General features: G+C 37.0%; 1 protein-coding gene across 7 annotated transcripts in view; it reads right to left on the bottom strand.

The window, feature by feature from the left end:
• Positions 1-23269, bottom strand: part of lrrc7 (leucine rich repeat containing 7) — a 124657-nt gene that overhangs the window by 36229 nt on the left and 65159 nt on the right. For all 7 annotated transcript variants that reach the window (XM_027147327.2, XM_047814281.1, XM_027147331.2 and 4 more), the window contains 5 exons: positions 5683-5885; positions 2479-2596; positions 2303-2381; positions 1461-1550; positions 888-944 (listed from right to left, as the gene is read on the bottom strand). In XM_027147327.2, coding sequence (XP_027003128.1) covers positions 888-944; positions 1461-1550; positions 2303-2381; positions 2479-2596; positions 5683-5871 — 533 coding nt within the window. In that variant the 5' untranslated portion in view covers positions 5872-5885. The remainder of the gene's footprint in view (positions 1-887; positions 945-1460; positions 1551-2302; positions 2382-2478; positions 2597-5682; positions 5886-23269) is intronic.

The following is a 23269-nucleotide window of genomic DNA, read 5'->3' as shown; positions in this document are numbered from 1 at the left end:
TGTTTGTACACTTCCTTGGTGTTAGTCATTATTGGTATGTAGTATGTTGTCTGTTTATGTCTCTGTTCCTGTTCCCTGTTCTGCTCAGTGTTCTGTCCTGTTTTTGCCTGCTTATCTGTTGCCCATTTCTTGTTTCGGCCTAATAAAAAGTCAAACTGCAATTGGATCCTCACTCGCCTGTGACTCATTGTGACAGAACGACTAACCACAAATGGATCCAGCAGAAATCTTGTTTTGCCTACGTCAGGAGGATTTCCCAGTCGAAGAATATGCTGAGGTATTCGTGGACCTGTGTAATCAGGTGAACTTTGGAGAGAAGGCTCTCAAGGACATCTTCAGGTATGGACTAGAGAACAACCTGAGCTACTTTATGCCGACTAGCCGAGAGATAGGATCGTTGTCGGATTTCGTCAACTTGGCGTTGCTCTTGGGCGGGTCCTCGGTGACCATTGCTGCATTCTCACCTGCCCAAACGAACCGCACCAAATGAGCAATTGAACTCTGTTACGATTCAACCGAACTAAACAAGGCAGGTGTGAAAGCACCCTTAGAAAAGCTTTGTTCAGCTTTTTCTGTTGCTGTATTTCTGTCCAATGGATAAAAGTCTTTTAGCTATACATTTGTACAAACGGCAAAATGTCCAAGACAAATCAAATACACCATCAGATGAATCTAATCTAATTACTGATGTATTTGAATTGTCCTAGACAATGCTTGAGCATTGATCTCTCTAACCTTGATCTCGTCCAAGAGTTAGACAAGAAGTAATTCTTCCTTTAGACAACACAGCATCGTCAAACCAAACAGCAAACAACCCAAAAGTGTCAATTTTGCTCTGATTCAATGCTAACATCCTTTGTTTGAATTAAAAAACCCACGTCACTCACTTTGGCATGGTTTTCAAGTGATTCTCTCGTAGCTCCAGGATGCGTAATTTAGACAATCTAAAAAAAAGAGTTGGAATTATTTCATTACAGTAAAATAAATTCAGAATCATAAAAAAGTCAGAATCAAGAACTGCAGATAAATGCTAATGTTTTTTAACTGTGCTTTTGAAAATAAAAAATAAATAAATGAAACCGAAAACCCAGTATTACTAAATTCTTTTTCACATGGAATTGTAATTCATTATCTAACGATGTGAACAGCCACAACTCGCATTGAGTAATTCACTGAAGCAATCAGCCTTTGTCTTTGTTTCCGTACACGATGCCTAAAAACAGTGAATAATGCATAGAAAGTGAACACCTGAAAACTTAATAACAGTATTTTTTAATATGTCTCTTTGCTTTTATTTGTTATATCTCAATTCTTTTCTGTTAGTTGTAACATGGTACTCTTTTAGGTGTGGGTTTCCCCTGAATATAACACAAATAAAAGTGATTTATATTGAGAATAGCTCTGCTTTATAGGTTTGGCGTGCTATACAGAATGACAGAAGCTGTTGATAGAGCTCTTACCTTCCAAAATTGGCGGGTAGGTACTCAAGGAAGGCATCATTTAAGAAGAGCTGTGTCAGATTGAGGAGCTGAGTGAAGCCATCTGGGAGTCTAAGGGAACAGAGAGAAAGTCATCAGCACATCACTCAGTGAGCTTTAAGTACCTCTTTCTCACAGAAAAGCAAACTGGACCTGGTCTAATCCCATTACACTTTCTCTATAACTACTCCTGCTAGAGAGACTAGGCAAGTCGCTTAAAAATTATTGGGGAGATGAGGGTGAGTGTTGTGGAATAGAGACATGTCTGATTATTTTCAACACTATCAGCTAATTAGATCCCAGACAGATATGGTTTACATTATTTTTTTAGTGCTGATTATAAATATTTCATCCTAAAGAAATTAAACATAACATCAATAATCTGTGGTTTCTTCTTGAACAAAGTTTAATTCAGTTATAAAAGATGTATTTTAGCATCTGATATTACAAAACATAATGTTTCATAATTTAAAAGTCTTTTTGAATACAAAAGAAAACCTTTATCACTAGATTTAAGGCATCAAACTCAATTCAGCTCAGGTCTATAGTTAATAAACAATTTATAAGACATATTTTAATATTGATCTACTAATGTTTCTAAACGCTCTGGAGTAAAGGTTTAAACTGGTATTTCTAAACAGAAGTATGAAGTGTCCTTGAACTGCTGGTAATCACATCAAAACTCTTTAAGTTAAGAAAGCAAGGATGCATTTAACAACCGCACAATTTCAAGATGCTTTGAATTTAAAATGGATATTAAAAATTCACAAACCATCTGCTGTTTAGAAAGTTTTATTTATGTGTTCTGTGTTTCTTGTACTTACTTGGTTATGGGATTTACACTGGCCTCTACAACTGATAAACATTTACAGCACTTGATATTGTCAGGAAATTCTTGAATGCCTGAAGGAATGAGGGATACGTTCATAAATCAACACACAGCATTTTTGCACATAATCATAAACCAACAGATCAGGATATGTAGAAATGAGGAACATACCATTTTTACTTATATCTAATTCCTTCAGGTTTACAAGGCTAGCGATGGTGGTTGGCAGGCTTGAAAGGTCATTATCAGCAATACTCAATTTTCTCAGGGCTTGACAGTTGAAGAGTTGCTAACGGATAGATAGATAGATAGATAGATAGATAGATAGATAGATAGATAGATAGATAGATAGATAGATAGATAGATAGATAGATAGATAGATAGATAGATAGATAGAATATAGAAACAGAAAACTCACACGTCAGTGGTCACAAAACAATCGCACACAGTACAACATGCAGTGAAATGCTTTTTTTTAGTTACAGTCCATATTATAAAGGAATCTAATAAAATAGGGTAAAAAATAGGGCGGGGTTGGGGTTGGGGTAGGGGGTGCTTTTTTAAATTACTTATAATAAAACAAGATTAACTGTGCAAAATTGAACAGAGGAATGAAATAAAGTGGAAGATAAACAGACAAAATATAATATGCAGCATATGAAAGTGATACAGCTTACACACAGAACATAGAGTATTTACACTGGACGGCACTGCTTTTGTGTATTGTCTTTTTGTGCATTGTCTTTTGTGTAATGTCTTGTATTTTTTGTTTGCACTGTCTTTTTTCCTGCACTGTGTGTTTGTCTTTTGTCTCACACGGTTTGCACCAGGTTGCACAGATGTAGTTTATGTGGCTAGGACTAACTTATTATGTCCTAAGCTCTGTCTACTGTATGTACTATGTAGCACAATTCAATTCAATTCAATTCAAATTAATTTGTATAGCGCTTTTTACAGTTGACATTGTCTCAAATCAGCTTTACAGAACATAAACATAAAACAAAGGTTAATATAAAGAATAATATAAAGATTAATATTAGATATGTTTAATTGTGTTTGTATTTATCCCCAATGAGCAAGCACTTCAACAGATATATATGTTTGAAATGACAATAACAGCTTCTTGACTTGACTTGACTTTATTATAAAATAAAATAATCCTGTGACATAAACTCTTACAAAGCACTGACACTGGAGACAAAAAGCTTCACCCAATCAGTGATAATGTTTGTAAATTAACAACACATTTTAAATCCATTTATACTTTGATTATGTTGATTATCTGCCAGACAATATTAACGAGCCTTTACTATACAAACGATAACATGCGCATTCATTTATATTCATATATTACATTTAAAGCTGTGAATTGAACTACAGCCAAAAGTACCATCAGTGCTGCTGTTATAGAAAATTACTCAACAACATTCTGACCAATCAGATTCTAGATTTCAGAATTATACAAACATGCCATCGTTTTTTTAGCATCATCGATATAATGACGACGAGCTCTGTCACTCACAAACATCACTTAGAAAGATTATTTTACCTAAAAACACCATTAAAAGTGTGTAAAAGCAATTTAGACTGAAGAAGGTAGACTGAATACGGTGTTTATAATGAGCAGAACATACAGTCCAAAGGCAGCAATCTCATAAGATCACCACTCATACAAAAGGAGCACTTAATTCCACTCGAAAGCCCTTTTTTTTTAGGTTTTTCACTGATGAGTCATATGGGCAAAAAACCCTCAGAAACTCAGAGCTTTCCCAGCTTTCATAACTGTCTGTTTATTCAGAATCTTCCAGTTTTTTGATTGAAATCAGTTTTAAGAATTCTGGGGGAAAATAATAAATAAATAAAAAATGAATAAATAACAAGGATGAAAGCTAAAATACGGGCAGGTAGCATACATATTTCTATATTTTAATGCTAGGAAATGAAAGATATAAAAAATCAAAAGCTGTTCAATGTTCTGAATTAGCAATTCCTCCTCTCTGTTTATCTCACAAAGCCAGCTACAGTATGATTACACGTTAGCAAACAGAGCGATTTACAAATACTTCATTGTGAATAGCCACGGGAAGGATTGCAGCACAAATGCCCACATGCCTACAGGTTTTCCCTCTACAACCTACCCCAATATTCAGTTAATGTTATCAACACCTTAAGCAAGTATTCAGAACAGATGAAGCATTTTCGCCTTTCACAAATAATATGTTTGTTTTTACTGCATGTAATTTACCTCACTGCTAACTGGATTAGTGCCTACTGTATCAGATTAAGGGCCTTAAGCGTTGCCTCAAAAAGAAATATATCTGCAACAACCCTGAGCCATAAATGAAGTAAAGACATCATCAAAACTGCTACACAGTATATCAACAACCACAATGCACACACTGTGTTAGAGAATGTTACACAAATATACTGTCTAGCTGTCGTAACACAAATTCAAATGGTTTTAACCAATAATCCCGAAGCCCTTGAAGATTTTTTTAACAGGATACTGTAAAACCAAATTTTACTATACTATAGTAAATTTTTAAAAAACCCAGATAAAGCCAGACAGGTCTGACACTGATATGATAGTCTATGCTTGTATAGTCATCACGGAAAAAGCTGAATGTAGACAAAAACCCTCAGGAAAGAGACCAATCTGAAATAGGGTTGAATAGATTCAAAATTCCAGTTCATACTGAGTCCATAAGTGCTGCTAAAAATATTAAATCAAAATTGCACATAATGACAGGACAGCATTAGCATAATTGCCATGGCAAAAGATGAACAAAGGTCTGTAGCCCAGTCTGCTTTCAGTAATTTCATATGAGAGCAAATGCTATTCAATTCTTCTCACTGTGCCACACAAAATTTATTTTTATCCAAAAATACGAATAGTTTAAAAAACACACTATACCCACACGTATGTGGACACCCGAGCGTCACACGCGTATGTGGTTCTTCACCAAACTGTCTTTGTATGCTCTAGCATTACAGTTTCCCTTCACTACAAACCTGATCCAGTATGAACATATCAACTCTATGCACAAAGCTAGATTCATGAAGACATGGCTTACCAAGGTTGGAATGGAAGAACTGAAGTAGCCCTGACCTCAACCCCACTGAACACCTTTGGGGTGAACTTGAATGGTGAATACACACACCGGCCTTCCTCACTTAACATCACTGCCTGACTCTCACTAATGCTCTTGTCGCTGAATGAGCATAAATCCCCACAGCCTTACTCAAAAATCTAGTGGAAAACCTTTCCAGAAAAGTGAAGATTATTATAACAGCAAATAGAAGCCATCTGGTCCCACAACCATATTCATTGACATAAAAGCAAAAAAAGAAAAGAACATGAGCTTTGTCAAGTACCTTGGGAAGCTCTTCGATTTGGTTAGCATCCAGGTAGAGTTCCTCCAAAGTGCGTTCAAAGCTAAAGATCTCCTTTGGCACCTGCTGCAGGCTGCAGTGCGAGTAATCCAGAACGGAGATGACCTCCTCCTCCCCACGGAAGCATCGGCACGGCACCAGGCGCCCGATGATCTTCCTCTTGGTAGTCATCTCCAGACACTGTACTGTAAAACAGAGACTTAGCTTATTCACACAGAAACAAGGGCATCACCAGGAGACAAAAAATACATCAATATAAGTTTCATTTTTGACATCCATATCAGTTCAGCTGTTACCAAATGTCTTACGGGGGCGGATTATTTTAGTTTATTGTGAAACTAAGCGCAACAGCACCACCACAGTCTGTGAGATAAAATTACTGAGAAGTGTATAAAGAAGGTTGACTGCAGTTGATTTATTTCTAGCCCAGAATGTCAGGTCATACAGCTCCTCAGTGATAGTCTTGTCAGGTTATTACACAGAGGGAAACAACCTCTAGATTTGATCTCCATATGGTCCAGTTCACTGATACATCTGTAGGTACATGTGTGATACATGTGTAATGAAAATGAAGTATTTCACCTATTAGCTGTTTTCCCCCCTTAAAATGTCTTTGGAGGAGAAACTAAAAATAGATTGCGCAATCAAAGTCTAGCATTTTGTAGGTTGAACAAAATGGTCACAGCTTTCTTGTTTACTATGTTTGGTATTTGGAGGAAACACAGCTTGTAGCCAGAAGGTCATTACAGATTTGAAACACTTACAATTGGAAATCATAAATAGAGTTGCAAATATATATTTTTTTAGTTTTTGTCTGGGGGGCACATGAGGGTGGGTGTGGGGTGTTGAGGGTATGGGGGCCGGTTGGGGGTTTTGGGGATGGGATGGTGTTCTCTGTGTTCTTATTGGTCTTTGATGAGCCCTCCTGGTATAATGAACCTCTGATAGACCTTCCATCTACTGTAACTGGGCACCAGGCATCTCTCTCTCTCTCTCTCTCTCTCTCTCTCTCTCTCTCTCTCTCTCTCTCTCTCTCTCTCTCTCATTCTCTCTCTCTCACACACACACACACACACCATAGCAATATGGAATTATAATCAATGGCATTTCTCAACATGAATAGCCAGCAAACTATACAAAATTACAGATCAGACTATACCAAAATACAGATAAGAATGATCACAGAACACATTGAAATCAAACTGTCTGATGTTTACCAGCCATTACAAAAGACTCAAAAATAACATGAATATTTTCCATATATTCCTCCTCCTAGTTTCATGCAGTGACTGTAATCAGTGATTAATCAGCAGCCTACAATCTCATCACGCCTCACTTCCTGAGAAATGGGGTTCCATAAAGGCTAACTGTGATGAATCAATGCCAGATTTCATAACTCCCCATGATTAATAAAAATATATGATTAAGATCATTTATGTACATTTCATCAGAAAGCACTCATCGGTGGTCTTTCATGACTTGTCAAGTAAGATAGTGGTCTTGCTGAGAGTTATTTACTATGGAAGACATATACATGCAAATAATGGAGGTTTTATAAATATGATAAGAATAATGAAATGATTCTAGGCAATCTAACTATATTGCAGTTTATGTCTCCCCTTTGTGTTAATCATTTTAGACACTATAGTATCTTAATGGCACTATGTTTCTTATGACAGGGTTTATCAGATAATCTACAATATTTCTATTCACATTTGCTTTGCTATTTTCCATTGCCTCATTTACTAAAAAATGAGTTCATTAAAATCTAACCATGCCAAACAGCCAGCTTTCATAACTAGCCATGACAAACTTAAATGCAATTAACACTGGACTTAGAGCCTCAAGTCACAACCATAAAACTGCAAATCAAACTGCCAGCACTGCTTAATTACTTGTCAACTGTGACGTTGTAGGAAATAGCCAGCTATAAAACAGGAAAGCATAATCATTTCTGTCTTTAGGCAAAAATCCTATCAGTCACGCTGCCAAAAGCTGCACTGGAACTGCACACGAGGGAAGAAATATTGAACAGTACCGAGGCATTTTTTTTGGAAAATCTTCTGATTCGAGCAAAAGGACAAACATCATAAGTAAAAATGGTTATTAAAAAAAGGAGGAGCTAAAAACTCACAAAAGTCTCACAAAAACAAATCAGGAAAGTTTATCTGACTCACTGAACACCAGGTGACCCTCCTGAGATTTGCAATAAAACATCAACACAACAAGCAGTTCTTATTTCAATCAACAACTTTGCTATCCTGATAAAGAGCAAGAAAGAACAAGCGCACGACTATTGAGGGATATACAAAATGTCTGGGGATCAAAATGTGAGGCTCCCTAAGATGTGGTGTGTGAGCTGGCTTTAGGGAATAAGTGATAGATTGGAAAACTATTTCCTGATGCTAACTCCTGAAACCTTTTTTGAATCTTGAAGAGAAAATGCATATCAGTTCACTAAAACAGCGTTAATGATCATGGCTTTTAGTTTATTAACTTTATTATTAGGTATTTAATGAGCTTTATATAGCCCACTCACCTTCAGCATTTATACCAAATTGTTTGCCGTTTACAGAGTAAAAAGTATCTAGGTTTAGGGATATTTAGCCTTATGGCACATCTGAAGACACTTATAAACAAAATTTCTCCTCAAACATTGATAAATTGCATCCATCTATCAATTTAGCCAGCCATCCATTTATCCACCCATCCAGTCATCCATCCCTCCATCCAACCATCCATCACTCCAGCTATCTATTCATCTATCCATCCATCTTTTACCACAGCAATTACCAGCAATTGGTATTTTTAATGTCTCTTAACGGAAAGCTTCACCATTTCAACTAATACTACATTAGAAAGACAGTGGAAAGATTCTATTCATACTATCATTTGCCTAATTTCACAAATTACAGTGACAAAATTAACAGTCAATTGTTTACACATTCTACATCCTTGTTTACCCTACAACTAAATTATTGCTAATTTATGCATATTTAATCATGTTTAGCTTGAACTCTGAATACAGAACAAATATAGTAAAAGCAGATATATTTTGAGCATACATTCTATGAAGTAACAGCAAAAAAAAATGTAATTTAATATTTCATTTGAGCGATTTTTCACTATTACCTTGGCAACAATGGCCAACTGCTAGCTAGCTAATTTTCTATGTTTCTGTCTCGCACCACTGCTGAATAAAAGATGGCTCTCGAAGTCAGCAACTTATTTTTCATGCAAGCTTCACTCAAAAATTCATCCAAATAAAAAATGTGAAAAGAACAAAAAGTCCAGACTCAGAATAGCATTGTATCACACAGCAAGAAGATGAAGAGCACAGCTGAAAAGATAAAGTTATCAAAAGAAAAGAAAGATAAGAGGGCAGGTAGTTCACACTCTGCAATGTTTTTCTCACCTGTTTCCAGGTTCACTGATTTGACACCCTGCAGGTGTCAATATGGAACAATACTGGAGCCAGCTAGTGTGAGTTACACACACCCTGGTTTTTCCACACAAACACAAAGCTTCAGGTTCCTTCAGTCATTCAAGAAGCCATTAAAAAAGGGTGAAATTAAAGCAAATGCATGAAACCTATGTTGAGAGATCTTTTCTACCCACCTATAAGAAAAACTAAATAAAGGAACTTTCAAAAAAATGTGAAAATGTTGGGGTGATTCTTTATCACCATACTGTATGTCCTTTCTTCTGATGGAGTCACCTTGTTATTCTCTCCAGACTATTTTCAGAAACCAGACCCAAATATGAAGAAACATTTGGGTAGGTTTTTAAAATTTTAATGTATTAAACTTGTGTTTATTTTGTCCATCATGCTTTCCACCAAAATGCAGTATACAGTAATGTTATCCTTGAATAAAGATTCACCAAGATAATACAAGTTGTACATTTTAATGCTACACAAATCCTTCGATAGCTGTGAAAGAACAAATGATAAAGTAATAAAATTCTTACATGCATTATTACAATTTACTGTATACAGTTGACTTTAATATGCAGTAAAAACTCTAGTCGTTTCTAGGAAGGTCATGGAGATTGACCTGCGACTGACTTTGAAACCCTTGTTGATAGCCAATACCCCACTTTGTACCCCACCCACTATGTTACACTTGTCCATTCTTGTAATCCAGAGTGGCTTTGATGGCTTGTCAGTTCACCAACCAGCCACAGATCCATGTCACAAACCAAATATGAATTTTCATTAAAAATGTAGTGTATGTCAGACATCATAGTCATCATAAAGGGTTCATAACACTTCCTGACAGCACACCTCACAACAGAATCTGACAGTACAAAGAAATAGTGCAAATTCCATAGTTTCCATAATTGAGACTGCAATGTGTTATTATTGCACTGTACTGAGGTTGTTCTGATTATTACATTGCAATTCACTTGAAATCAATCAAATGCACCCAAATGCAAAAATGTATTTATTGAAGATAAAAATTACTCAAAATTCTAATTTTCTTAATTCTCTTCTGAGGGTGAACAATACCCAGTGTGCTTTTACTGTACTCTACTGAGGATAGTAACTAAGGATACTGAAGGTGAATTTCACTTAAACTCACCAGTGAAAGAGGCATTTCATGGAATAATTTTGATTTTGATCCTCATTCAAGTATCATTTTACAATCATATCCTTAACGCAATAGGTTAGATAGCAAACTCCTCTTATAGTACTCCCCAAAGAACACAAACAGGTTTTCAGTGAGCCGAAAGCTGGCCATTACTTCCAGACAGTGCTTGAGGGCCCTCAGTGGTCATTCTAACCAGTATGAGCAGACAAGTTTATTGATATACTGTAGCATCAATATCTATGGTACTGGTGCTGGCTTCACCACAGCATGACATAATTAAACACCTGACCCTAAAGAAGGCACTGCATGCTATGCATGCTGAATGTTAATGCAAATAATTGTAAATAATCATAAAAAATGTTGCCTAGTAAAAACTCTTACATCTAATTTTCTGCAAATTTGGCAGAATTGGCTTTACCAATTCAAGCAGATTTCCAACAAAAAAGAAAAATGCATCGCATATGGTTAAAAAAGCTGCAGCAAAATCGAGCATGTGTTGGCCGCAAAAAAAATCACAACAAACCTCTGAGAAATTCTGGAGGAACTGACTATTTTAAACAAAAGTCATTTCATACATAGTTCATATGGCAAGCTGCAAAAACTGCTTACAATCAAATCCAGATCCTTCTGAGAGATCCTGCACCTCATAAAGATGGAAAAACTTATATAGTACCTTTAAGAAAAGGTTTGAGTAGTTTACAGTATGTGCTCCTGAGGGAAAACCATCAGTCTAATCTCTGTGCACAGATAATGCTGCTATGGTTTTAGGGTAGACCTATTGTAGAAGAGACTCCCAATCATTGTTTGCATACAAAATAAAGAGTATAAGCCTATTGTTTTACACTACAGTAAACAAAAAAACAACCGGTACATGTTGACCAATTTGAAAATATAAGAAACTTTAATTCTGTTCAGTCTGTCATTGAAAACAACAGCTTTAGCAATCTCTAAGCTCTAATAAACAGAAATAATAAGCATACTATAAGCTCTGCAGTCTCTGCTATAAGAAATCTCTCACTTTTATTCCATTGCAATCAATTTGTTTTCATTCTCATTTCATAATTTTCATATCACAGTGGAGGCTTCCAAAATTTTTTACAAGACTACAGCTGATCCAGGAAATAAGATTCTGTCTTTCTGATGCTAAAATTCAGACAACATCACAACAACTCCAATTATCTTCAAATAACATGGCAAACTCTGGTGACAACCGGATTCCTAGTAGAGCGAACAAAATGCCAGATATCTCAACTTAAAAACCAGAGTAATAGCTAACAGATGTGGAGCATTCTGCTTTTTGCTTTAATTGGAGATATAATGACTTGGTGTCACACCGGGAGGAGGAAGACAGACCCAGATACAGGATAGCTTCAAATAAATAGGTAAACAAAGGCAGGGCAGACACGTGACAAAGAACATAAACAGAAGCACATGGCCAAAAGTCCAGGCTGAGTCCTGACATTACTCCATTAGTCCCGTATGACATTAGTCCCGTATCACTCCAAGGGGACCATGATCACGACGAGATCCAAGATGAGGGCGAGGCACACGGCGAGGGAGAAGGGGGGAGCAAGGCATACAGAGGCGTGGCTAGAGAGGGCCGAAAGAGGCATACTGCGAAGTAGCCAGAGAGGGCCAAGCGGTGTCCACAGCTGAGCAGAAGGGCCGAGCGACGTCCACAGCCGAGCAGAAGGGCCGAGAGACGTCCACAGCCGAGCAGAAGGGCCGAGCACAACCCCCGACACACCGTGGCCAGACCAGGTCTCGAAGACCAGAATGGGAAGCAGGGAGGGAGGGAGGGAGGGAAAGATCCTCCGCCACGGGCCCACATGGGAGGAGAAGAGAGGCGGCATTCTCCGCGGAAAAACGGGAAGTGGAGTGGCGTCCCCCACCAGAAAAAATGCGGAGCGATGTCACCGAAAAAAGGAAAAGTCCAGGGGAAAACAGGCAGACTGGAAGAACAGTCCAGGAGGAGGAAAAAATATATATTCCCAATAAGCTGGTCCAGGCTGGAAGCTATCCTGCTGGGTCCAAGTTTGCGCGGAATCATTCTGTCACACCGGGAGGAGGAAGACAGACCCAGATACAGGATAGTTTCAAATAAATAGGTTTAATAACTAAAATACACGAAACAGGAACACAGACAAAACTAGAAAGGACAAAAGACCAGGAAACAATGAAGATGATTCCGCGCTGCTCAAGGCAACGCGGCACGGTTAGATACAGTACTATAAACAATTAACAATAAGGAACAGGTGTGCAGAGACGGGGAGGAGTAAATAAGGGCGAGGCAGACACGTGACAAAGAACATAAACAGAAGCACATGGCCAAAGGTCTGGGTTGAGTCCTGACACTTGGAAAAGCCTTTCTTATACTTCTATATGAGGAATGAATAACCAATGCTGGTTAATTTGATTAATGTAAATGATTTGGTTGTAATTTATCAAAATACATTGTTTGGTTGATTATAAAATTTGACAAAGGAATTCTTGGATTTATTATCAGTCATTTCAGTTGTTTTACAGATTACAGTACTTTGAGTGCAGGCATGTCAAGTTAAATGAGAGCTGAAGTAATTTTAATTGTTTAAACATTCAGATTTTAAGGTTTACTGACAAATGCGGAGTTTGAAATGACCTTGAATATTCATTATGAAATATACATGATAAATGAATGTTCGTTGAATTATTTCATCCTAAAGTGCTCTTTTATATTTAGTAGCCACTGCAATTTTCTAATTAACCTGCCAGTTTACACAATATGACAATTATCTATTATCTAGCCTGAGAGGAAGTTATCATACAAGATGTCCGTCTCCAGGTTCCAGTTTTTGCCGCATTGCTCAGCAAGGATACAGACTACAAACGATGCCTTAACGCAGCTAGAAGAGGTTTCTCCATTTAAAAATGTTGATCAGTGACAAGCATTGCTCTTTCAGCTCTGTGCATCAAACACTTATGCAACATGTCTTCAAATAGTGAGATCAAGCGTATCTATCGAGTACACTATGAAGCAAATTGCTGCACCATCTTCCACAGTCATGCCTGGTTCCCCAAAGACCACAGGGCAGCGGAGTGAGAGAGCAGTGTGAGAGAAAGAGAGAGAGAGCGGTGTGTTTGTGTGAAAGAGAGGGAGAGAGAGAGAGAGAGAGAGAGAGAGAGAGAGAGAGAGAGAGGGAGAGAGGGAGAGAGAGAGAGTGTACGGCTAGGGCTGCTATGGAAACTGCATGACGCAAGAGCTGCTTCTGCAGAGGCGAGAGGACATGTTCACAACTTCAAACTCTGCTCCGACAAAACGGCTCACATTTTGGTTTGTGTAAAAAAAACTGTGGAGGTACGTCTCTTCTCCTTCACTGCTAACAGGGAGGATCGCTCAGACTACTCAAGGAAATGTCTAGAGAGACCTATACAAAAATCTATACATATAAAAAAAAGACTTCAATTAAAATTTTCAATCATATTATTTTTTTATTGAATGGCATGTTTTACTGTCTTCTCAGAGGAAATATGCAGCATTAGATGGTCCATGCTTATTAAAAATGCATATGGATCCACCACTGACATATAATAATCACTGAAATGGTTGCCTAGGCAACCACTGCTTCAAGGATGCATGAACAGTATCCTACAAAAACGTTTCCTTTCATTCCTGTTAGTGTTCCTGTTAGTATTTCATTTCAGGTAGTTGCTTTAATCTTTTATAAGAATCCATATATTTTTTTAATACTGAAAATAACTAGAACACAATAGCTCTTAATGATAATTGTGATCAATCAAATCAAGTGTACATTTAAAAAAAAAGATGGTAAAATCCAAATATTATACTGTGCTTGGAATATCAAACATTATATATTTAAATTGCTGTTCATCTTTAGAACCCCATGAAGATGTGGGTTGTCTACAATCTGTATGTGTGTGTTTAAACCAATCAAAGCTACTAGCTTAAAACCAATTTTACAGTGCAGGCCTAACTGACATCAAATAATAGCAGGAAAGGAGAAACCTTATCAGTCTCTTCCTCTGATAGGTTTCTGCATATATGTTTTTTTTTTCAGTTTTTTCTCTCTCGCTGCAAGATAAATAAATAAATAAAATGCAATAGAAATCTGAAATTGCATAACAAATGTCTGCAAGTGAAAATTCATATAGTGCATGTTGAATGGAGAAGCAGCTGCCTCTTGACCTGCCCAGTCTCTTTACCCGGTCGGCAGCCCTGCCTTTAGACAGCGAAACACACAAACGTCTGTCAGTGACACACCTTCATCGTACACAGGGCTGGTAGGTGTCTTCTTGTATTTGTGGTCATTTTTTTGCTTGGTGTCTTATTGTATTTAGCTCTTTGTGCACTGCATACAGAATCCCAGGCTTTAGGATGATCAAAGCAGTTAACATCGGGTTAAGTGAGAAAATTCCCTGCACTGCTAAGACCAGACACTAGACGAATAAGAGCCAGCTGTATCAGAGGTGACTGATATGACAAAGTATATGATATAAGGACATTTTATGATATATGATAAATGATACAATCCATCACAATATACACTTTTGCTAACAAATTATAAGCAGAGCAAAAGTACTGCATTAAAAAACTGTGAAAAACTGAACTTACTAATACTATATTTAATGCTTATACATTCACATGTTATGATAAATAATGAAAAATGAAATAATGAAAAATAAATTACACTTAAAAAAGAAGGCAGAAAATCTAAAGAATTAAACAAAAAAAACCATAAAAATAAAAAAAATGGAAAATCCATTTTTATTTGTATAATTTAAAATATATATTGAATTTTTTAATATACACTGAAATTTATATTTTTTAGTTAGATGCATAAAAAATCTCATTTAATCGTATTGTGAAAATAGCTCATAATATCAATATTATATATTTTACAACAGGGCTGGAATCCAACTTACCAGAACACACAACCCCACACATTCACAGTCCTCACCATGTAAACCTGTTCACACACCCTATAAATATACATCCTCACTAAGAAGCCAAAGTTATACTCAGTGTACGTTTACCTGACTTTCCAAGCCTTACCAAGCATGGCCGTAAATGTATGTCAAGTTTCAGTTTGACTTTCTGTCTATCCATGTGTATGGTTTTTGCTTCATGGTTTGGAATTGATTGCCGTGTCTTTTTAAATGAAAAACCTTTTAACTTGTAAAAGCTTCCATCTCCGACTCTTGCCGCATGACAATAACGTCATACTACACAACCCTACCAGCTATACATCAGCATCTGTGACTGGTGTGTGAGGTCTGTGCAAATATTTCACAGGTCACTTAGATCGGATGGACCAGAAACACGTCGGAGCACAGAATTACCAAAATATTACAAACACGATTGCAGTTTTTTAAAAACTGGTTATTTTGGTGAGTACACATAATCAAAAGCATGACTGATCTTATATTTAAAAAATGTACAATAGCAGTGCAATCTGTCCACAGAAATCTGCCCAACCATCATTAAAATATAGTTAATAGTTTAGCTGCCATCCTGAACTAAATCTGTTTCAACCGATTTCATCCTTCCCAGAATTTTTTTCCCGTCGTTAATGATCGCATCAGCTCAAGTACTGCTGAAACTCTGCTTCTCAGCATGTGGTTAAAAATAATATGAGAGATGCATAAACAAATCATACATTTCTTTGGCATGAAGAAGTTTGGATTCTCACAACAAAAGCAAAAGGTACAAAAAAATAAAACAGGGCACCTTTGTAGTAACTTTGTGCTACGCATATCAACCAACCACCAGGGGACAAAACTAAGATTATATAATTACATGTTACAGTTTAATAATGTGACACTGATTGGGGGATGTGGTAGCCTAGTGGTTAAGGTGTTGGGCTACCAATCGGAAGGTTGTGAGTTCAATTCCTGCGACCACTGCTGGGCCCCTGAGTAAGGCCCTTAACCCTCAATTGCTCAGTTGTATAAAAATGAGTAAGTCACTCTGGATAAGGGCGTCTGCTAAATGATGTAAATAATAATTGTATACAGCGTCAGTCTGTATTCATCTTAACCATGCTGACAGGTTTCAGTAGGACTGCCCGAGCTCTGGTATTCAATTAGTCATTAAAGTTGTAACAGTTACATGAGCATTAGCAAATTTTTATGACAGCGTCCTTATTCATCAATTACATTTTTTTGGAGCATCTACAATATATTATCAAACACAAGTCTAGTCTTACAGTGAGTGAGATTGAGCACACCATTTTAATAGTCTTAAATATGCTAGATTTGATAGAACAGTTTATAAATTAGTGCTCTAGAGGTTATTGTGATTGTTGTGGACAAAAATGCTTTGATTTTACTTTTTTCCAAAATTTGCGCTACAGCTCGCATGGTTTTTAGTGTCATAAACTACTTGATTTAGTCAAATTTAACCAGTAAATATGTAAGTAACGTCTATGGTAGCTGTACTCATGTTCAACATGTGAACCCTGAGGATTTTTGGCCGATGGTGTCACACAAGGCTTCTTACCCCAATTCTGTTGTCCGATACTTTCACTTTTTTGTCTTTAAGCAGTTGTGTTACTTTGGAGCTATGCTGAGCATCACTGTCCTACTAGAACACTCAAATTCAGGTTTTCATATATTAAGAAACTTGTATTCAGGTGGCTAATTTTAGTGTTTAAATTGAACCAGTCAAATTCAACATAATACAGCTGGGTTACCAAAGGGTTGGCAAACGCAATCGAGCCTGGAGCATGTTGTGCAGGAATCGAACCCCAAACCCCTGAGGTGCAAATCAAACAAACTGACCTGCCAAACAAACTATATGGTAACTTAACATATGTGGAGTTAATTTCTCCAAATGTGTGGTGAAAAACTGTGACTAAATATCTGCAGTTTAGGTAGAAGAATCCAAGCTCTCGGCCTCAAATGCAGTGCATGTATCCTGTTAATTTAATATATATGAGAGTAGTAATGGACAGCAGCTTGCATCCACACAGCGGAAACTTATGCATCAGAATTAAGGTCAAATCAACTCTTGTTCTGATGTTGTACGAAAGTTTCTTGGATCAGACAATATGGTCAGTACTGTGACTGTGTATGTTTGTACGCCTTCACTTCAGCATATATATTTTAGTTGTCGGCTCATGTGTCTTCAACCTCTAATATGCATTCAGCAATGCAGTTAGAAATTATGCATTTTCCTCAAGACGACTTGTTTTGCCACCGATAAAGTGATGAAGTTTTTGCTGATGACTAAGAATTGTCTGACAATCTTCTCCCTCAACCCAATACCATTCATACATCTCCTACTGTATGACCTTGTAACACCTGCTATGATGAAGTCGGTTTCTTTTCATCTTCAATTCTGCTTGAGTCACACCTCTCTTTAAGAAGTCAAAGCTTGAGCCCACTAATGTAACTAACTAAAGACTGGTTCCTTCTATTTCTATCAAAGACTCTGGAACGCACTGTTCCTGCACAGCAAAATGTATAACTTCAACAAAAGCTGCCAGGATGCCAACTAGTCTGGATAAAAGACCATGCATTCTACATAGACATTCTCGCTTTACACTCACTAAAGCTTTACATAAAGCCACAGAAAATATTTGCAATATTTTTTACTTTGTACTACTATATACTGTATATATATATATATATTGTAACTCACTAGATGTTCATGAACACTAATACAGACCTTTTTCATCATACCTACAGGATCTCACAGATTGGAGAGATTCCGTTTCATCACATCACAGCCTTACTAATGGAGTCCCTCAAGGGTCTTCTCTCATGACTGCTTACACAAAACCTGTCCTGTCTTTTCTCTGCATCCTCCTCTGGCCTTACAAAATCTAAAACCGCCTTTCTGACATCTCTTAAAAATCATATCTGCTCAACTCAGTTTTGACAGAACAGAGATAATATACTTCTCAGTAAAAAAAACTCCCTTTGGCTGTATCCATCATTCACCAGTGATCACCCTCACAGTCCATCATAGCTACAAATCTTGGTGTGGTTTCTGATGACTGGATTAACTTCTTACATAATGATCACATCTCATTAACCTGATATACTAAGATAATTCAGTTTTCTTCATCATAACATAGCAAACTTTACTGACTACAGAATCTGTTTGACCACTTGTATAAGCTTTATTTCTTTCTACACTGGAACTCTGTCTGCCTGGTACAGTACTGTACATAACCTCTCTGTGTTCTCTCGCGTGACCTCCCTTCATATCAATGGCTTTCTGTTGATACATGAATTAAATGTGGACATTTCTTTCGACATACAGTACAGACCAAATGTTTGGACACACCTTCTCATTCAAAGAGTTTTCTCTATTTTCATGACTATGAAATTTGTAGATTCACACTGAAGGCATCAAAACTATGAATTAACACATGTGGAATTATATACGTACATAACAAAAAAGTATGAAACAACTGAAAATATGATTATATAATATTATATTCTAGGTTCTTCAAAGTAGCCACCTTTTGCTTTGATTACTGCTTTGCACACTCTTGGCATTCTCTTGATGAGCTTCAAGAGGTAGTCACCTGAAATGGTCTTCCAACAGTCTTGAAGGAGTTCCCAGTGATGCTTAGCACTTGTTGGCCCTTTTGCCTTCACTCTGCGGTCCAGCTCACCCCAAACCATCTCGACTGGATTCAGGTCCGGTGACTGTGGAGGCCAGGTCATCTGGCGCAGCACCCCATCACTCTCGTCAAATAGCCCTTACACAGCCTGGAGGTGTGCTTGGGGTCATTGTCCTGTTGAAAAGGTGGTGTGTCCAAACTTTTGGAAGGTGTGTCCAAACTTTTGATCTGTACTGTACCAGGTGGCTAAATGTTCTGCCCCACGTTATACATATGGTTCAAACAGCATACTGTAGCTGCATGCACCAACTCAGGTCTTTAACATTAAGATATAGTATTCCCTGTTCCGTAGTTCCCTGTTTACTCCAAACAGCCTGTGTGAACATTCCTTATGCAAAATTCTAAACATGCTTCCATCTATTCTTTTCTTGTATTTATTTTGATTATTGATGTACTTAGGTTCAAATATAGCACTTGTATGAACCAACACTGAATCCTTTATAATGCTGTACATTCAACTGTCTATACATCCAGTTACTCTGGATAATAAATGTAAATTGTCATGCAAAGATGCAAAGATAAGAGTAGTGTTTGTTGGAACCTTGTACCATTGTTGGCACCTACAACAAAGTCATTAGCCCTCAAAAACATGCACCGAAAGTTACGGAAATGGAATGGTGGAAAAATGGAAAAATGGTGCTACAAAATGGTTGCTGAATGCTTAAATCTTTTGGCTAATCTGGCAACAGGGCAAGCGCTGATATTAAGCATTGGTGTTGTACGAACAGCTAGAGTAAATATTTAGGTAAAAGACACTGGCACATTGCCACTGACATGGCAAATGAATTACAGTAATTTAATCCATTAATTTCTACACAGTTACAATATTGTAGTTTTTGTCTTGTTAATTATATCTGAGGAGAAACATGCTTGATCAGCTTTCTATTAACTATCGCCATTCTGCTGCAACTGGTAGATGGCGTACCGTAAGCCATTGCTATCGACTTAATGAGAGAAGACTTGCTAGAGGAAAAGTAACTGTAAACATGTACAGAGAGAGTTTCTGGCTGTAATATTTTTACACAATAAATCTATTTAAAAAGTGTGATGGAAAGCCACCAAGAGCCCCCTGAACAGCTTCACTGTGTCTTGATATAGATTCTACAAGTCTCTGGATCTGTAGTAGAGGGATGAACAGCATTTCTCCAAAGAATACCCAAACACGTCAATCCAAATCCTCCTACAGATTTCAGTTAGGCTGAGATCTGGTGACTGCAAATTATTTAATAAATATTTATTAGCTTATTTAGTTCTATAAGACTATACTGTAGGCCTAAACAAAGATGAATTCTTCTTGATTCTTCATTCATTCCTTTTCTGCAAGACTGACTCTTTATCCAGCACCTCAAAGCCGTGGGTTCCGGGTGGGCATAGGCTCATCAGCTGGACACAACTCAGGTCTTATTTTGCTGTCGTACAACAATCCAATTTCAACGATCAAGTTCATTGGTTTGTTATATTGCACATTCAAATTTGTATGTCATTTGTTCTACTCTGAAACAATGAACAATGAGTGGGGAAGTCATGGCCTAATGGTTAGAGAGTTTGACTCCTAACCCTAAGGTTGTGGGTTCGAGTCTCAGGCCGGCCACGACTGAGGTGCCCTTGAGCAAGGCACCAAACCCCCCCAACTGCTACCCGGGCGCTGCAGCATAAATACCTGCCCACTGCTCCTGGTGTGTGTTCATGGTGTGTGTGTGTGTGCACTTTGGATGGCTTAAATGCAGAGAACGAATTCTGAGTATGGGTCACCGTACTTAGCTGTATGTCACGTCACTTTCACTTTCATGAATAAGTGTGAATGTTGTAAACTGATTAAGTAAAATTACTGGCTGGTCTGTACTTTAACTAGCACTATGTAATATATCATTTGTTAATTCTTATTGGCCTTTGCAATCTTGATATTGCAGAAGGATGCAATATGTAAACGAGTGCCCTAACCAATCAATAAACCGTGTGGTGGATGTCCTCACCAATCTCAGCAAATCTGAAGGAGGGCTGCTCTTGAAGGGTGGATAAACCACGGCATTCACATAATGCAAAAACATGAACTAATTACATATTTAACCTTTCACAAGGTCGCCGGTTTTATAGTATTATATAGAATCGATGAGCTCCAATATGCCACACAATAGCATTTAATTATTTAGTATTTTCGTATTTGTTTTCTGTAACTACAGTTCTGTGCATTTTTAAAACTGCTTTTTACTTTAGATTTCTTTTTAATAAAATCACAAACTATATCATCAATTTATAATTAATGCCAATTGGTAATCATTGCTGATATACAAGCACACTGTCCAGTCCTACGTACTATAGAAAAGAATGATTAGTAAGCATGTAATAATTTGTAATAATTAGGAAGAATAATAATGTGTGTGAATTAACAATTTCTATAGCTGTAAAAAAATTAAAAGGAGCTTGCTTTATGTTAGCTATAGAGTAAAATATCAGTACTGTGAAATGCGTCTTTTATACCGTTAATGCGAATCTAGCTATCAAGTATCTCATAGGACTTAAATAAGTAACAGCTTTAGAAACTAAAAACTGCTACATAAATGCATGAGTAATATGTCATTGCACATCAATAAAGTATTCATTAATGCACTGTAGGTACGAAGAGACTGTTGAATTGCACACAAACTGCTAGAACAATGTGTCAGAGGGTTTATAAGACATTTTCTTCTGTGTTGTTTTTAGAATGTGACTTAGCATTATATCATTTATGAGAAATCAGATGACTTAAGCTGTGCAATGAACAAAGCACTCGTTTCAATCAGCGTATGAGCAGCAGTAACGAAGTCAGACATGATGACGATTATCATTAACAACAAAAATAATGGTTATGCAACGCTTTTATTTTACTGGATATCAACTGTTACGTCAACCTATGACAGCATATGACATCACACATATACAGTATGTCTGTGTCATATAACGTTTTATGCTTTCAGATATGTATAAACATAAAAATTACAATAAACCGTTGTTTTTGTCTCGAAACACCTTTTTATTTTAAATATAGCATAAAGCAGCAATATGAGAAACCAGCATAGCTTAGTATATGAAGTACTCCACTTGACTCGAATAAACTCGAATGTAGAATATGATCTTTAGTTTTTCTTACCAAGCAGCAAAATAGTAAAAACTTTTTTTTGTGTGTGTCTCCAGGGAGGTAGATGCTGCTTGCGCATCACTTTCCCCTGACGTATACTATTTTCATATAACTGCATGGTCTGGAGTGTGTTATTCTACTTATAGCACAGCAATTTTTAAATTATTATTTTAACAGCTTATAGTTAGCTAACATCTTAGAGACCTCTCTCTCGCTCTCTTGCTTTCTCTCTCTCTCTACTCTCTCTCTCACACACACACACACACACACACTCAAATATCCACTGCAGCCTGTCGTATTACTGAGAAACCAAAGCAAATGGAAAGTGTATCCAACACTGAGTGAATTTACAAGTGAGACTCCTTCTATAACATAAATAAATGTCTCCTATGAAAAAACTTCACAGAATAACTGATTATAAGAATTATTAGATGTAGATCGTCTGCCATACAGGCCCGTGAGTATCAGCTGTTACTATAGAAACAACATATTAAAATAAGCGCATTAATATAAACCTATTGCTCATGTTATGGCCAGACCAAATATTCAGACCAATCAGATTTGAGCATTTGACAGCACTGTGATATAAGTATCATTTATTATACATTCTCCTCTAATATGCAAAGTGCTGAGCTATTATATCTAAATGCTAATTATATGCACAGTGAAAAATGTATATAATCAAATTAAACCCAACCGTCAATAAAGTCTCTTCATATTTAAACATTTCCAGTTCCAAAAAAGTTCAGTTAGTGTGAAATATTTCCACACAACTGACATTATAGCAACTCTTACATTTACTTTGTTGAATAGCTGACTGGTTGTTAACATTAGGGCATGTAGCTACTGTTGTAATCATGTGACCTTTATCCTTCATGCTGGTTAAGCTTCATACGCTCACACTACAAGCAATTCATGCAATAAGATTTTAGCCTATAATTTTTACAAGAACTTACTGAATTTTTTCTCCCTCTGATATCTGATCAACCATCAGTCCTGATCGTGTTAATCGGACTGGGTGTCATCTCTAATACTTATATAAGATTCAGTGGAAATTCTCAAAACTGTGAGGACACAATCGCTCACTTTGTCAGTAGAGACAGAGACACCAGTTGCTGGGAAACAAGATGCCAAGTGAAGGCAGATTGGATAGTAATGGTCAAATCATGGCAGAGCGATAAGGATCCGTGTTCACTAGTCCATAAATACTGCTATAATCTACTCCAATA

The sequence above is a fragment of the Tachysurus fulvidraco genome, chromosome 5 (assembly GCF_022655615.1).
Source record: "Tachysurus fulvidraco isolate hzauxx_2018 chromosome 5, HZAU_PFXX_2.0, whole genome shotgun sequence".
NCBI classification, from domain to species: Eukaryota; Metazoa; Chordata; class Actinopteri; order Siluriformes; family Bagridae; genus Tachysurus; species Tachysurus fulvidraco.
Note: the sequence above shows the minus strand (reverse complement) of the source record. Positions and strands in the feature narration are given on the sequence as shown.